Source organism: Diadema setosum, chromosome 16, assembly GCF_964275005.1.
Source record: "Diadema setosum chromosome 16, eeDiaSeto1, whole genome shotgun sequence".
NCBI lineage: Eukaryota > Metazoa > Echinodermata > Echinoidea > Diadematoida > Diadematidae > Diadema > Diadema setosum.
Genome location: NC_092700.1, coordinates 2607533 through 2625696, shown reverse-complemented (window position 1 = coordinate 2625696; position 18164 = coordinate 2607533). Strand labels below are relative to the sequence as shown.

Genomic DNA, 18164 nt, shown 5'->3' with positions numbered 1-18164 from the left:
TGTCGTATCACAATCAGATTCCGATCACAACTGCGCAACCTGTTCATGTTTTTAAGCTCTACTAAAGGCATCCGTAAGAAAGTCCATCAATTTTGCACAATAGACCATGATTTTGATTGTCCCTGTCGTCCCTAGTCAGTGGCACTTTAGTGAACAGTGTAACGTTCTGATGGAAAACGGAAAGAATCATAGTAACATCATGATAACTTACATAACCAAAATGAATTATACAGCAAGAAAACTTGGCCAACTTGTCCAGGTAAAAGAACGGATCTCGAGCGAACCATGTTTTATACATCTGTATACGATCTGCGGATGTCTTTTTTTTTTTTACATACAAGTATTTGTTAAACATGCTGCAGATTCCGGTTCACAGAGCTAGACTGTGATTCAAATTCCAGTACGCGCAGACACCACGAAATAATTATCCGTTTCTCTACACAGCCTACAATATGTGAGATTAAATGTTACCATCCGAAGAGAGTAAACCTGTAATCAGTGTAACCCACAAATCTAAGAGAATTATGAGCGCATGACAGAACACACTCTAAAATAGGAGATGAAAACTTTTTCCCCTCTTGTTTTACCCCGTTGCCTTCAAGATGGCGTTACCCTCCCCGAACAAGTTTCTGTATCATTTGGTGGATGCAGAGTGGAGGACAACTTCATTTATGCAACAATTTCTACCACCGCAAACTCTGATCCCTAAACAAATCAGGTTTGAGTATAATCGTGAAATCTTGCACATGAAAGTTCAATCGTTAATCTAAATGAAAGCAAGATCATGGCAACCCTGTACTGTAACAACACAGAAGAAATCATAGTAATTTCCAAAAATAATTGTGAAACATGAACTGCAATTGGTGAGAGCTAGAGAAAGAAGACGCTTGGCTATGATAAAACGTCTTGTAAGGAACAGTGAACGCAAAGAATTCTGCAGCTCGCTGAGGAGTTCTGTTGGCGACGGATGAAAATCTACAAGATTCGCTTGCTGGCGCCATCAAAATCTATCGCTTGATCCTTCTTGCGGTTAGTGAACTGTCTTGCTAACTCGCAATCAAATAAAGGAAATGACTGTAGTCTTTTCGTTCATCTATGTCAAATACTTCGAATACTTCCATTCCATGTAAATTCTTAACCAGCAAATTCAAAAGGCACACGATAGACATCTCGCTCTTTGCATCTAAAATGAACTTAGCAAAAAATGCAGCAACTTCAGGATATTCTCACAAATTAGACAGCAGATTCTGAAAGGACGACATATCTATTTTTAAATGAGGATTTACTATTCTCAGTTGACTTGTCATCAACAACTGTAACAATTCCGAGGAAAAGCAAAGGCTTTTTACACAGGAAACATTAGAAAAGATATTAAGACTGACCATGTAAGGCAATATTAGACAACCAGAGACTAATAAACCAGACGAATTAAAAAGAAATGTTTCCAAATATTTCTTCTTTTTTTTTGCTAATATAAGAATCAGACATTTTACGTTCCAAGTTACGTCTACACTCAAATTAGATTTAGCGACTTTTTTTTTGCATCTATTACTTCAGTAAGGGTGCATCTCCCGTAGGGCCTGCTGGAGTCAAATCAAACCAAGAAAAGGAAAACTTCTCTAGGGAGAGTAATAAAGACAACACTTCACAATTCAACACAGGCGAAATATCTCAGTTCAACCCTTCAAACAAACACCTTTTTTTATGATGTGAAGAAGAAAGTAACCTTGAGTGTCCTCAGAGTTTATGACACTTGATGAACAGGTATTACGTATATAGAATTGACCTTATTCTTACAATCAAGTATACACGATATATTTACCACGTTGCTAAAATAGCGGTTATCCGTTATTCCGTTCATGATTCAATGCTGCGTTTTATTCCCTCCCACCGATATATCCAAGCCTTTCCAGGTGTGAACGTATATATTGGGGTCCGATATGTATGGTCCTGGGTACATCCGCCAGACCCTGGCTGGGTAATGCCCCTGAAAGTGGCTGCGATGATAGCTTCGAAAGGCACACTAACACTGATTTCGCGCGCCGCCCTTTCTTCACGCACAACTTCGCCGACTGGGCGTGGATGGACAATTCGTCATAGTGCGGACGGCATCGGTTCAGAGAATGTGCGTGTGTGTTGAAGTGCGTAATACAGCCTTATTGAATACCAGGTAAGCTCAAGAGTATGACGCGAGAGATATTTCAGATAGCAAAGTTGAGCCGCATCCCCCCTCGACTTGACAAGTTGTCATGTTATAATCGGGACCAGCTCATGTGATCGTCTGTTAAGATTAGATAGAGTGATTGGTCATTAGGACGCACACGGCTCGAATAGCTTATTCACGGCGTCACCTTAAAGAGTAAATCATCTCCACGCTCAAGTTAAAAAAGAAAAATTCAAATTCTAGCCCACAAAAGTAAACGTTTCATTATCATTTTGCATACAAAGATGCAGATATGATAGAAAAAAAAAGAATATAATCATAATGTATCAACCAGTCACCATTTTGCAAATTAGATCGATCGATTACGTCATCGTCGCACAACTTCCCCATTTATATCAACCTGTTACCTCCCAGGCGTGTAACTTCGACATGAAGTTATCACCCAAATCAAAGGGTTAAGTACAGAAGATAACTACAGATATCCCGTAACTATGACAACCCTCTCTGTTTTTTAAATATCATCTTTACTAAGAGATTTCAACTGCGTAAAATTTGCAACAAGGTTTCCGTTTCTTCATTAATCTGGAGAAGGCAAAAAAAAATCGATTTGTCTCATCATCATTTCATTAAACTGCGCATAAGTTTGTGAATAAAATTTTGTTTCATTAAAAACAATGACAACCTACATCTTTGATAACTCTCTGGTTTTGCTTTTGTTTGTTTGTTTGGTTGGTTGGTTGATTGTTTTTTTTTTTCTAATTACGTGATCTTAAAAAAAAAGAAGAAGTATTTTATTTGGTCTCTTTTTTTTTTATGGAAGTGTCCTTCAACAAGGCGGTTTATTAATTTAACCCGCAAAAGACTAGCCGATTTTGCTATAACACGCATTTCCATAGACATCTGCCCGAGTATACTTATCATTAGTCTACAACGGGTTAAGCATGTGTTTCCGAGATAGAAAAAAAAAAGAAAAAACGGACACAGAATGTGCAAATAGTACAATTTCTTTCATATCGACCTGCTTTACGTCCTCAGCTGTGTGAATGCTTATTATATAATCATAATCTGGAAACAATCAGACGTATCGACTTTTTAACAGAATAACTTGTGTTTTGTGACCCACAAGTCGACGCTCAGATGATAACGATTCAACAGATTATGTTATTAACCGACAAATCTATGAATATTAAAGTGATTAATTATTAGTTGTCATTGAGCAGTAAAAACAAAACATAATAATTATATACAATGAAAATAATTACAGTCACATTCACATTTAAAAACAAAAACAAATCAACAACAACAACAACGTTGAAATAACTTTATGTAAAATACGATTACCGGAATGGCGTTGAACGCTGCAAATATGAACTGACCCAGTCGATAAACGGCTCCACAAACGTGCTGCATTATGCAAGATGAACGTCCGTCCACAAAAGTAAACAACAAAACAATCTTCCACTATGACTGATCAACGGATGACAAAATGGTCAGCATTCTATGTTGACTTCCAGGTCCATGGTGGCGTGATGGGAATAGGCAATTGAGTGCAATGCCGAAGTATTGCATGAGAAGACACACGTATGAGGGAACAGGTTGGACAGAAGATCATTTCTGGTGCGTCCTATACTGACGTAACGATCATCGTCTATCAGAATTTATCAGATCGTATAAGGGTGACATTTAACTCCACCGAACTTCCTCGAGCAGTATCCCTCAGCTACATATCAACCTGTCAAAAATCGAATGCCGCCATCTTTGCTTCTCTCTAAAAATGGACACTGAACCTTTATAAATGAACGATACACCGGGTTTGAATCATGTTAGCTCTATATTATGAGCAAGAAATCAAAACGAAGTTTGCTTGATATCGTCAAGTGAGTGAAATGACGTTCTCCTTTGACGCAAAACGTCTTTATTCATATATAACACTCTTTTATTTGTTTACGACCTATTGTGAGATTTAAAAAGAACAAACATTGTATTCTTTCATACCAGACCCCTTTCGATCATGCGAGAAATGCAGATTCATAATTAGAAAAAGCTTTTTTTAAGATTTCAACGATATCAATTTTGCTTCACTGTCGCCATTTTAGGTTGACGGGTCATTTTCCTAAATTTATCAAGAAAGAGTTTAATGTACATTGTAGATTAATTGCACTACTTAATGTCTGGAATGCGAGACTAATTCAAACAAAAAATAACAACACATGGGGTACGTTTCATTCATTTCATATTAGATTGAGAAAGATGATATGGTGTCAACAAACGACTAAAGAAAAGGTAACGAGGTTAGCAACTATGCTATGGCAAGACATGGCGTCCAGAATACGGAAGGAAGCTAAGACTAATCCAAGAGATCGCGTCGATGACAGACCGAAAAAAGGTCTATTTTTGGCTTTTCGAGACTTCACCGACTTCCTTTGTGTCAAATTGGGCTCTTTTCCGTTGTGTCAGTCAGACCGGGGTGGAACTTGAACTCAGCGAGGCGTCGGGTTTGAGTGTATGCAATGAGAGCAGCCCGGAGTCTCCCCCCCCCCCCCCCTAGTCAATGTCACACTTCCAAAACCTTGTCTGATTCAAGGAAACACATACTCAGCGTCACTCCGTGTTGATGGCACAGTGACGTACATCAACCAGATCACCCCAGACGATGGTATCTCAAGACCACCAAACATGATGGTTTTAGGCCTACATCAACTTAAGTTGCAGACACTTTATAAACTATTCTAATACTTTATGAACTATTCCAATATGCAGCAATACCAGATAAACAGGAATTAACACGTCAGGTATACTGCTGCAGTAAGTTGTGCAGTTCATTAGCATTAACGAATCTGACATTTCTTTGGTTGTTTTGCGGGTTTTTTTCACAACTGATTTGCATTGCTTTAAGATATCGACTTCTCAACTCCGATAATGCGTTATCTTTTACTATTCAGAACGTTTTTTTTTTTTTGTCTTTTACTATTCAGAACTTTGAATTGAAAAATTGAATTGACCATAGTTGAAAAGTCGTGATTAATAATGTAAGCTAACGTGTGCTATGTAATCGGTTGTAAGATCACAAGAAATCAACTGCAACTAGTCCAGAAGCAAATGCGTTATTTAGTGAATCAATGAATAGCCCGTATTCTACAGATTAATGAATAAAGTGGAGAGTAAATTGATACATATATCAATACATCAATCAATCAATGCTGCAGGATTAATAAATTAACGCGCAAACACAGATTTACAGATCACAAAGAATATTAGATTACTTTCCAGAAGTAAGAACTACTAAACAAAACTGAAGACAAGACTGTAGTTATAAACTCGTTCTATCATTATAAATCATTAGTTGAGATTCTGTTTAAGAAATCCCTCATTTAATTTTTTATTATCATTATTGCTATTAAAATAATAATAATAATGATAATGATAATGATAATAATAATAATAATAATAATAATAATAATAATTACCATTATTATTATTATTATCATTATTATTATTATTATTATTATTATTATCATTATTATTATTATTATTATTATTATTATTATTATTATTATTATTATCATTATTATTATTTTTATTTTTATTATTCTTATTATCATTATTACTGTTACGTCAATTTCCTGTCATCTCCTTAAAACTTCAAAGCTACATAATTCAGCGCAAAACATCCTTCAGCATGTAATGCGATTGCTCCCTAAGAAGTCTAAGGATTAAACCGTGCTTAGTGAATCTATTGTCAGGTCGTACAGGGCGTCTCACTACCGAAATCCGAGGATTAACGCCATAAGGCGTGACGCTAATATTGTCATTAAAGACAAACGGTTAACTTGTTACTTCCACCCCCGGAGTTTCTCCGCCATACAGCCTGGTTATTACGCAGGTTAACTAGTTTGTACGGACAATATAGTAAAAGGCTGCTTCAATAGTTTATTAATATCGCAGTTATCTTGTTTTTAGATAATCAATTTGTGATCAATGAACTGAGTATTCACTACAGTGAATATTTTTTCAGGAGCAAGAGTATAAATACTTAGCATTACGGTAACTCTGACAATACTGTAGAGATATACAGGCACCATTGGCATTAGAACGCAGTGATCATTAGAGGCTTTTCAACATGAGTAAACGTCAAATTGTAATTAATTTTATTAATATCTTTAAAAATCTTTCTTGCTTTGAGAGTGGCGAGTGTAGTATCATTGAACAGATTTCATATTTCTCCATTCTTATGATGATGGCTTTACTATATTGGAAAAACGTTTTTAAAGGTTTTTGCATTAAAACTCTCTATATACAACATACGACATTCACGTTGAAGAATTAATGCTACATCTTAGGATGGTGGTCGCAAGGGCGGAGATGAAAGGCACAGCTAGACGCAGGTCCCGGGAACTCCTATCGAGCTAACGGATCGGAACCATTGACTTAGCCGTCCGGAAATGAGTAAAGCCGATGGAAAGACTGGTGCGAGGCTATTCATATCTTGGTTTCACTAAAGTGAGGGTGTGAGGATGACGGGAAAAGAAGAACAGAAAAAATAGACAGAAGGAAAAACCTCGATACCCAGAGCAATGCAGAGTGAGAAAGAAAGTACACAAATACAACTAAAACAAGAACAGGTGTTAATATACAATATTGTCGCTAAAAAAAGAAATGATGGTGAATGTGAAGGGGAAACTGACATTGGATACAGAGAGCAGTTCGCGGAGTTTTGATAGATGAATCTTTTTATTTTTCGTATCTTATATGCACCTGGCGAAATACAGGTCCTTTTGAAAATTACGTTTACTATACTTCACACAAACAAGATATCTTAGAATAAAAAAGGACAAAACTGACAGAATTTGTTAACTGAAGTCATAATAAAGAAAACGCAAAAAAAAAAATATATCGGAGATTTTTAGTTATTTATTTCAGGGGAAAATACATTTTTTTTTCAGACCAGCATTTATGAAATCTATCATAAGAAAACATGTGAGTGAAGAAAAAGAAGAAGAAGAAAAAGAAGGAGAAGAAGAAGAATAGAAGAAGAAAGAGAGAGTGAGAGGAGAGAGGTACAGACAGAGGGTGGAATGGAGAGGGGGAGGAGTGATGCGCGATTAGACGTTAACATACTTTACAAGACATTAAAACGAAAAGCAAAAGCAAAAACAAACAAAGAGGGGATGACAAGCCATGAGTTATCAGCATGTGCTCTTGCCTACCTCTTACGACTTTTCTTCAGACCACTCATCACTCACATTAAACCATCCTCAGGGACTTGTAGTCCGGAAAAGTCCCGGGCTCCTAATTCAGTCATTTCCACCTTGCCCTGCCCAAGTTGTCGTCTCCCCACCTTGCACTAAAACATACTTTTGGTATTATATCTGTTGTTTGGACCTACTCTTTCATTGCTGCATACTAATATACTAAGGTTCTCTGCCGACTACCACTGAATTCGATTTTTACTGCAATCATGATTTACTGAATAGCAAGCAAGGTATTGAGAGGGCCCCCACGTAAATTACACACATGTTTTACGTTACAAATCAGTTAGGTTATACTATGTTTTCCAATCATGATACATGAAGAGGAAACGAAAATCTCAGGGAGTTCCCTGCAAAATTAGGCATACTTAGTAGCTCTGTCATAGGTAATGAGGTTATTCTCAAGGTTTGATTAACCACAACTGCCAAACCAGGACTCCCAATACGTTTACTCATTACTTGAAGGAACACTACAGAAATCTGCTAGCGTCTATCAAATGGCGAGGAAAGGGGCAACTGTATAGGCGATGGGCATGAAATCATTGGAGTTTACTCAATTAATCATGCAATCTATTTGGAGCAACGAATGTATGCAAAATACTCACTTGTAATTTGTGGATTAAACTTGTGGTCCATCATGTTATTATCACTGTGATTGTCATGATGTTGAAGTCCAAAAGATTGTAAATCCCTCCCTATCTTATTGACTTTTTAGCTATGAACCACTGCTCTTTTTTTTTTTTTGTTATCATTTTAATGAATATGAGACCACAATCTGGGGGACATTAATTCATGAAGCGTTTTGTTGGGTAGTTTTTCTGACATATTTGCTGTCAGCCAATAAGAATGTAAGGATTTTAGTAGCTTATGGCAGTTTGCCAGAATATAGTTCATCAGAAAAATATCTGACAAAACGCTTCATGAAATGCATCCATCCTCTGACCAATGTCAAATCGTTACTTATGTTTCTCATTTGCAATCACGCTATTGTTTTTAATTAGTGCTTTAAAAAAGAATAAATGAATATAATAACTATAATATGAGCGAACTTTGTCATATTTGTAGGAATAATGGCATGCCAAGCTTAATACATTCAAACCATGAAAAAAAAAACACACACCCACCAAAAAACAAAAAAAAAAACAAAACAAAAACAAAACAAAACAAACAAAACAAAAACACGCCTGACCAACAACTGAAATAAAATCCATAGTAAGCGAGTTACACATAACTCCTTGTGTATTTAACACATATTTCACAATAGTTTCAGTACGGTACGGTATAGTTAAATAGCAAACGATCGACAATTCATGGCACTATAGAATGTTTCCAAGAAGCTAACAACGATATATCATCATTCTAGCTGCAACATCACGATTTGTACATCGTTCCTCTGGTATAATACTGCAAAATGTGCAACAAACTTGTCTATTTCTGCTATTATCATGTCTAATGCTTGCGGATGTCACATGTGCCATACCATCATAACGCCGATACTCATGCTACACCTTGATAGAAATAGTTCGCGAGCAGGAAGCAACAGACGCAGAGAGAGAGGGGCGGGGAGGGGGTTACCACTCAAACTTTATTGGACTGTAATTGAAAATACTGCTTCATCATTTCGAGAGGATGCCACAAGGGGGTATCTGGAGGGGTGTATCTTGGTCAGGTATACAGACAATAGCACCTTTTTGGGCGTGTGTGTGTGTGTGAGGGTGTGTGTGTATATTATACATTTGTATATATATATATATATAGGTATGGGAGTGGGGCCAAATACCACAAAGAACGACCCTATGCGACTGGAAAACTATTATAACTCTTCTTGTGAGTCGGCCACGGTGCTTGACATAAAATTATGTGGAGATAAATGCGCACCGAAGCAAGAAACGTGGTAATGCTGCAATCATTTATTCTTTAATTCTTATTGTGTGTGTGTGTGTTGTTCAATGCTCTAATACTTTGTTTTCATTATTGAAATTGACACACCTTTCGTTTATCCTTGTGTGATCTGCTTGTTTCTCCGAACATTGTTTACTTACGGATATTGATGTATCATGACTGCCTCGCTGTTACTTGTTATTCTTTCGAAGTTTGTGCATCGGATATTTAATGAATGGTTCATTAATTACGAATTCCATCTGTTGAAATTGTAATACATAACCCATACAAGCCGTATGAACCCCTGCATTACTCTGAAAACGGATGTATGATTCCATTCTACAGACAGACAAAGAGTTTGTCAGCGAGGAATCGAAGGTTTGTCCAATACGTTTCTTTAGTCTTTGGGGACTCTCGTTCTGCCGCGAATGAATTCTTAACGCGCAGTGAAATGTTTCAGATTAAATAATCGTAAATGAGCCAAGATTCGTGAAACTAAAATGCACGTAAAAAGGTCTTCGTTTGTTTAAACAATGCGTTGAATGCCAGTGGCAATTCGCGAGAGTTTCATGCCGCGAAAAGAGCCGTCGGCTCCAGTAAGGGAGTTCATGGTTAGCGCATGTCTCATTTGACCCCTACACCACAGACTTTCAAATAACATGGAAAGGACCTGTGACAGAGCATTTTTTTTTGTTGTTGTTGAAGCATGCCACCTTTGTAATCAATGTCAATGAAATGCGTGTGCAGTTTTTGTTAAACATTATTGATGTATCACTTTCACCTGTGCGTTCTAACAAAGTGAAACACACAACTTAACATTCCAAATCCTCATTTGCCTGAGAATTCTTTTCGTTTGAAAATCAATGGCAAATACACAAACATTCTCATTTGACCTTTATTTTGCACATGCGCAAATCCCAACCGTGAACTCCCTTATTCGTCAAAGTTATCACGCCGCGAATGTTTCTGGTTTTACATGAATTGTCGATTGTCTTGAAAGATCTGGTCCCGGTGGGTCCGACCCTTCTGATCCCGCTCAGCCGTCGGGGCGGAAGTTGGAGCTGACAGCGGAGAGGTGATTCAGATTCGAGACATGTCACCCACAATACCGTCCGGCCATGAAAACGAGTAACCCGTCTCAAAGTTAATCCATTAAATTAAGCCATACATTGAAAGTTGTCTGCTTAACATGTCGAAACCAGCCAAGAAATAACTTACAACAAAACACACCTATAGATAACCAACTACCCATTGAGAGTTTGATTGCAAAATGGGTACAGCGCCATTTTTAAACATTTCAAAATACGTCCACAATCAGACACAGCCAATGCCTAACTTGTTACAGTACTAGGAATATTCTTGAAATTTCGATTAAAAATCCCGCATTTACTTATCATTTTCTTTGTTGTTATTATTTTTTGCAGCTATGAAATCTCAAATATCTCAAAAAAATAAAAAAGTTAACTCGTTTTGCTATCAATTGTCTTCAAATATACCCCAAAGAAAACAACAACAAGAGACCAGAACATTGTCTTTGAATTAAGTGGTTAATCCACCTAGCAGGGGTGTTGTATCAGCAACGTCGAGTAACTTGAATCAAGTCTTGCATTACTTCTTCTTATGTGTTTTCGGTGACTAACACTGACAGGTCATGCTGACGAAGTAGAACCCTTAACAGACGACAGCGATGAGAAAAATGGACTAGATATCATTCTCTTTCTATTATATGACCGAGTCCAAGGCTTTAGCTCGCCCAGAAAGGCACGTCGAGGGCATTTATTTATAGAGGGGATATAGGTGCCTGGATGTAGTGTTATCAGCACCGGACAGTATAATAGCGAAGAAAAGTAAGGTTGAAGTCAAAATATGAAATGAATTAGCGCCCTGAACGATGCTAACCATGCTAACTGGGAAGGCGACGAAATGAACAACCCCCTCTTGAGGCGAAAGATAAACATAGCTAGTCAAGGATGAATCCTTTCAAAACACGGCCATCTTTTCGATTCAGCTTGTGGCCACTGATGCACTAGTGTGGGTGAAGTCTGTCCACAATCACGTTCTCATCTTGCCCTGAAGGTTCAAGCCGATTTTCACTATGTGAAAAAGAAGCGTTAATTTCTGATAGTCTTGACCGTTCACTGCCGGACAACCAAATCTTTCAATGAGACATAAAAAAAAAAAAAAAAAATAGATAACATCAGGTAATTTAGAAGCAAACCACGAGAGTGGGGTTTTAAAGATCCATATATGTCTTTTTGACGACGATGTACTGTATTTTGTAAGCTGTATACTATGATAATGAGAATATCGAAATGACTGCGCCTGCGCAAACGGGATCTAACATTAGACCGAGCGTTTTGTACTATATTTTTGGAATACTTGTCTAATCTAATTCACTTCAGGGCAGTTTCGGACATGTTATGAGGACTACGACGGTTTACTTTTTTTCTAACGTCTGAATGCATACACAGGAAAAGAAGTATGAGAGATGCTAACCTCGAATTTGAGAAGTTCTTTTTCCCTTTCCCGTAGAGCCGCCTCCTCAGCCTCTCCTGGTCTCGGAGACTCCGGCGGTGCTTCAGCGATATCGCCACCCAGCAGTTCGGCTCTCTTCTCCGCGGCTCGACATCGTTGTCGTTCCTCAGCGAGGTCGCGTTCGAGGGCTGCCACGCGGTCTATCCAGAACCCCTGGTCAACGATAAGCAGACGTGAAATCAAGAAAATTAGAGGTGGGTCATCATTTCTTTAACCCTTTCTATGCCATTTACTTTTGACAGTGTGAGCAACGCTACAGGGTTTTCTGTGCACATCGGAACTCTATGCACACCATGCACACAAAGGGTGGAATCATTTATTTGGATTAAATTTATCATGCTTCGCGGATTTTGGTCCGATTACAGGTGATTACAATAATAGTACAGATTAGGAAATAAACATTATATCTAACAAAAACAAACAATCCAACAACGTCAAAATATCTTTTTCCCTCCACACCTAACTGAATTAAAGAACTGACAGTTAATGATATCAAGTTGCAAATGAACCGAAATCACTGATACACCACCGTTTAAAAGAAAGTCTATCATGCCTCATAATTCGTGAATAGTGTTCAGATAGATGAATGAAAAACAAACAAACAAACAAACAAAACAATATCGCTTAAAAAGACATAAAACAGACACTGCATAATTATATTTGTAATAAAACTATTAAGCGACCCAACAGAAGAAAGAGGTTCATTCTGTAGTCTTATATAGGGCAAGACACATTATTTGACGAAAACGTTGTCAACGACATGACTGATACGATCGCCACAGAAGGCATTCTTGTAAAGCGAGCAAAAACAGAAAAAAAAAAAACCCTCACCCTCAGCTCCGACTTGCACAGAGGCGAGCATTTTGGTGTTATGCCACAGATTTCTAACACAGACCTTATCACATGTAAGCAATGGTGTTTTACAGTAAAAGCAACGACAACATGTAGACGCTCCTTTATGATTCTGCTTCTAATTAACTATCCATGGAAAAGATAGTAATTATGGTACTTATGCAGCTGCAATAATGATAATAATATTACTTATCTTAATAATATTGATGATTATGATAATGATAATCATGATAGATGTGTAGGTAACTAGAGACTTTATTGCTTTAATAATGTTTCACAATTCTTGACATTTGCAAAATACATAACGTCAGAAAATGGCTTGTTGCCAGATGTTTGCGAAGCACACAACAACCGGATTACTTTTTATAGATCCTGAAGATGAACATACGCCTCATCCATCTCATCAGTGTGTGTTCTAAATGAACCAAACAAACTGTTACCATGGGTACGTGAGAATCTTGTCTGTTTGTGATTAACGTCAAGGACAGCAGAGCAGAGCTGTCTCTTCGGTTGTAATGCAAGAGGGGGGAAACCCTATTCCTCTAAACCACGGGCCACGGGAAAACACACGATAAAAACGTTTGCTATTTCGTATATTTATTATGATAGTTTCGAGGAACACTACTTAAAAATTAATCGTGAATTTAGATATTCTCATCTATTCACCAAGTTTTTGTGATGCTACTTTAGTTCTAGTTTTTGACGCCGATATTCTTATTTCCATTTTCGATGCAGAGCCTGAACAGTGCTTCGAAGCGAGAACACGAGAGGGGAAGGGGTAACATCTTTTGCGTATTGGAACCGACCAGTCCAGATCAGAATGTACCTGTAAATGCATACTGGTCCTGGCTATAAGTAATTTCAGAGTGAATCACAGTAAAGTGCGAAATCAAAACAGGGCAACAACAGTTGTGCTAAATATCAATGTTATTTTCCAGTTCATTTGGCGTCTTGACTGTCATTATCAAGATATCCTGTCTCTAATATAGATCTGTTTTGAGATGTGCATGCACCGGAAGTTAATATGGGGCGAATAAACAATAACAAAAATAAACATAAAAAAACAAAGAACAAAAACAAAGGACAGAAAAAAAAAACATGCATTTCTTAATCATTGTTCATGATTTTTTTTTTTCTAGCAGCACGTCTTGTGAATTTACTAGGGGCAAAGTGCTTCCATGCTTGTCAAAAATGTCGCACTTAGTGTGGGTATAATGAAGCTGACTTTAAAGTCAGATCTCTCTGGGGGAACTTGCCTCATTAAGGCTCGAACGAGGTCTAAATATCTAGAAGGTCTCTCGAAGGAAGAGAGGTTTAATCGACCCCTGTGAGCCAGCACCTTTACGACTGTTTTAAGTCAGTATTGAAGATTCATCGTGATTACTCAGAAACCAGGTCTGGGTTTGTACTTGAGCGTCCCAGGTGCGAACTCTCTATGGTAATGCTGCCAGGCTCTATCGCCATTCGAGCAAATCACCTACCTTGACGGCGTTGAAAAGCAGGGATGTGTCCCCTCTTCCGATTTTTTTTACTAGACTAGACACAGCTGTGCTCAAACATTTGAGATCAAAAGCACTCGTCTGAATAAATGTCAAAATTACTCGTCATTCACATGTATTATTTTGCTGCTATTTTTCTTTTACCCATTTATTTGCATTTTTTTTTTTGCGTCTTTGTTTCGGATGCCGTGGCATAGTTCATCAGTGGGGTATTCTAGACGCAGTAACTGTCTTTGGAGTAAAACCGTCTATCAGTATCAACATTTAAGACCCTTGTAAGAAGAGATATAACGTATAAAAAGGGGAAAACATTAGAACAGCTATGCGAGGATCTGTCTGTCTGTTTGTTTAGACCACATGTGAACTTATTAAACATTTACCGAGAACTGGAATTAAAGAAAACATCATGTCTGATAGTCTAGAATGCATAAGCTGAATAGAATTTATAACAATTGTCATGCAGCGTACCTGTTCGCTAGTGACGGGTTTCACGGGCTGCGTGTCAAGGGCGCTCTCGTCAGAGATTGTCACGTCGGGTGGTGTGACTTTCGCTTTCTCATCGCTGCTGGCGCTCTTGTCGGCACGCAGTAAATGATCCTAATGAAGGGAACGTGAAGAACAAGTACTGACACTCGATATGAAAAATCTTACACAAAAAATTGACATAAATATCATCAAGGGTTTATCCTAAACTTCATTGAAATGTGTTGGACAGTTTGCACATAACGATAGATTTTATTAACGAACAACCCTTTGTAAATATGGCTTTGATTGGCAATTGCATAATCGACTATAAAAAAACTTCAGGTTCACGGACCACCGTACCGGTGCTCAGGTGGTATACAGGGGGCTTTCTGCGCCGCTGTCCATCCCATTAACATTTGGCGACTCGTTAGCCAGCAAGGACCTTTCATCTTGGTTAAATTTGTTTGAGGAGATGTCGCTGGTGCACACAGTGTAACAATCTGTTTGTCATCTGCGTAGTCAACAAGGTCATATCCATCACTTGCCCAGGGCAAATGAAGAATTTGATCCCAAAACTGTTGGAGATCCTTTTTAAAACATTTTAAAGTATGTTCATCATCAAATAGGGCAAACGGAAACCTTTCTGGTGATATCCTACTTGGTGTAAGGGAGGATTATCCTTGAGTTATGTTAAATGAAAACCCCGTATTTGTCTTTTCTGTTTTTTGCAAGTTTAATCGAAGTATCTCAATTTAACAGAAACAAAATTAACTCTTTTTGCGCTGAAACTTTACAAAATGTTGCCACGATTCTATATCTCAGACACTACACCACGCCCTCCCTGGGATTTCGAAGAGCACATCCAGTTGACCAGATCGAATACCGTAATTAAACCAAGATCGAAGGTCCTGGCTAACACGTTGTTTAACTTGTCCTTATGAAGGAATTAAAATCTACATAGACATACTGCGTGGTTATCATTCTCTACGAACAGACATGGAGGGAGACAAACGGGTCCCAACCTGCAAGGCGTCGGCTCTCTCCTCCACTATCTTCAGTTGCTGTTCCACCAATTCTCGCCTGGCTTCCTCCTCCGTGAGCCGCTGCTTCAGGATCGACTCCTTGGCCAACATCTCACGCCGGAGCTGCCCGCACTCTCTCTTGGCCGACTGGAGCTCTTTCTCCTGCTGCTCCTGCGTAACGTCTTTACTTTTTACCACCAGTAGGAGGTCACCTGTTGACCATTTATGAGAGAAAACAGGAGAGAAAGGACACATGTTATAAGGTATGGACGACATAAAGAAAGAAAAGACAGGAAAAAGTTACGAATAAACATGTCAGATTATCCACTACTTTGCAGAACAATCTGCTTATTATCTGATGATATTAGATGTCCAGATTCTTTTTGATACACTTGATTTATTTCTCTTTTCTTCACAGGATATCTAATGGTAATGTTGAATGGGTAGGTTGTTAACATCATGCAGCATCTGCTTTGAAACAGGAAAAACAAAATCATACAGTCAACATACGTTCGGAAAAAAAAAACACACCAAAATCACAGGTTTGCCCCATATTTTCGCAATTTGTAAGGAGGTTCCATCAATATCATGCAAGACACAGAAATGAAGCTGTTTAATAGTCTTCAATTATTCCGCGTTGGAACAATAATCAGTGTTTAATGTCCTCTGAATCACCCGCAAGATAGTTACATAAATGACACCATTCATTTCTCGTTTTGCTCACATTAATAACCATTACCACTCTTTATGCAAATGGGGGGGGGGGGGGTGGCGAGGGACATCTTAACGGTTGGTGTTCGAAATGAACAACTGCTACGCAGTTGTCATCGTCTATACACATTGTGACAAACAATTTTAAGCACATGCTTCCTTTCAGTTTGATATTGGCAACTCATTCAGTGCAAGAGACATTGGACAGTGTATACAACACTATAGCTATGGTGTTGTCATTCGGCTCCCAACGCACACAAACAGTTAAAGGGGCAAGTCAAGGTATTGGTAGCCGTATGTCTGTCATGGTGGAGAGGCTATCAAAGCCCCTGGTTCCCTGAGAAACTGGTCACCGAGTTTCGACATGGCGGCGCACTGATTCATGGATCCACTCACCGACTGGTATTCGAGTAGCGGTCCATGAGCGAGGGAATATCTTATCCTCCTCATCTTTGGAATGTCCCTTCATCTTTACGGGACGAGAACATAGTGTACTACCACCAAGTGTGACAACACATGTCGAATTATCGATCTCTGTGGAGTGCGCATTCCAAAAACATCTCACTCCTCGCGACCCCCCATCTCTCGATCTTATCCTCAACAAATATTTTTGGCACCTACAACCATGTGAGTTTCAGCACCAACTACAATCCCTACTTCAGACCAGTTTATGTCAATACGTGGCAGTTAAAATAGTGAATTGCACCCCTGTAGATATATTTACGCCACATCGACAATGCCCGAATTATTCCTCATTCATGACGTCATTTCTTCACAAATATCTACAATTCGCACAATGAAGCTTGTCACTTTACGTACATTCTTGAAACCTGACAATTTCAATTGGGATCAATTATGTTTCCATAAAGCCTTGATGCATGTATTCATGGAGTCAGATTTAAAAAGTTTCAAATTACTAATGAGATTGGCAAATCGCATTAATGTCATTCAATAAGTTTTTCTTATCTTATCAAGATATAGACATACTGTCGTAACACTACATACCCGTTTAAGGGGGGGGGGGGGAACAACAACATAGCAACAATAGATAACACGGAAGCGTTGACATAATGATTTATGCCAACATTACAAGTTGTTGATTTTGAGAGGCAAATCCTGCAGTTAACTTCTTTATTTCATGACTGAGTGATGTACAGTATCTTTGATGATCAGTAAAATAATAATGATAAAAAAAAAAGAAATGAACGATTTGGCCAAGGCGAGTGCAAAACAATGGAGATGTGTTTGCTACGTCCACGTTGTACACATCGCTCCTCCTGTCTGCTCTGCTCGTATTTGTCTATCACACCGCGACGAGACCTTTTACTGCTGTTACCTTTCACCCTCCCCTTACCGAACGCCACTGTCACCCTTCCCCACCCCCTCCCCACACACCACAGTCGCCATCATCCCTACCAGTTCTGCCCCCCCCCCCCCCCACCCCACCCCACACCGAATCAAATATGAGATGCCCACTGTGTCTTCCAATTACGTGGCCTGTGTTGTAGACCGGACCGGTCTAGTCGTGCCGTCTCATGATATATCCAACACATCCGATATGACATTTGGGCTTCGAGATGTATTTCATTTCCTATTCCAGATGTCCGCGTACAGCTGCATTTAGCCTCTGCACAAGGCGCCAATAGCTATATACCCACACCTTACCTGCAATCAATATATTGTGCGCTCCAATTAGTCTTTACACAAGGGGTCCATACCTCAAACTACATTGGGATATATCTACTGTGCACCTCGCTAACAATGCTTTTTTTTTTTTCACTGGCAT

General features: G+C 38.6%; 1 protein-coding gene across 1 annotated transcript in view; it reads right to left on the bottom strand.

Moving 5' to 3' along the window:
* The window catches only part of LOC140240201 (uncharacterized), a 55075-nt gene extending 38228 nt beyond the window's left edge, over positions 1-16847 (bottom strand). The window contains exons 1-4 of the mRNA XM_072319996.1: positions 16775-16847; positions 15668-15879; positions 14649-14777; positions 11791-11982 (exon numbers count right to left, since the gene is read on the bottom strand). Of these exons, the coding sequence (XP_072176097.1) occupies positions 11791-11982; positions 14649-14777; positions 15668-15879; positions 16775-16847 (606 nt within the window). The remainder of the gene's footprint in view (positions 1-11790; positions 11983-14648; positions 14778-15667; positions 15880-16774) is intronic.
* Positions 16848-18164: the final 1317 nt, after the last annotated feature.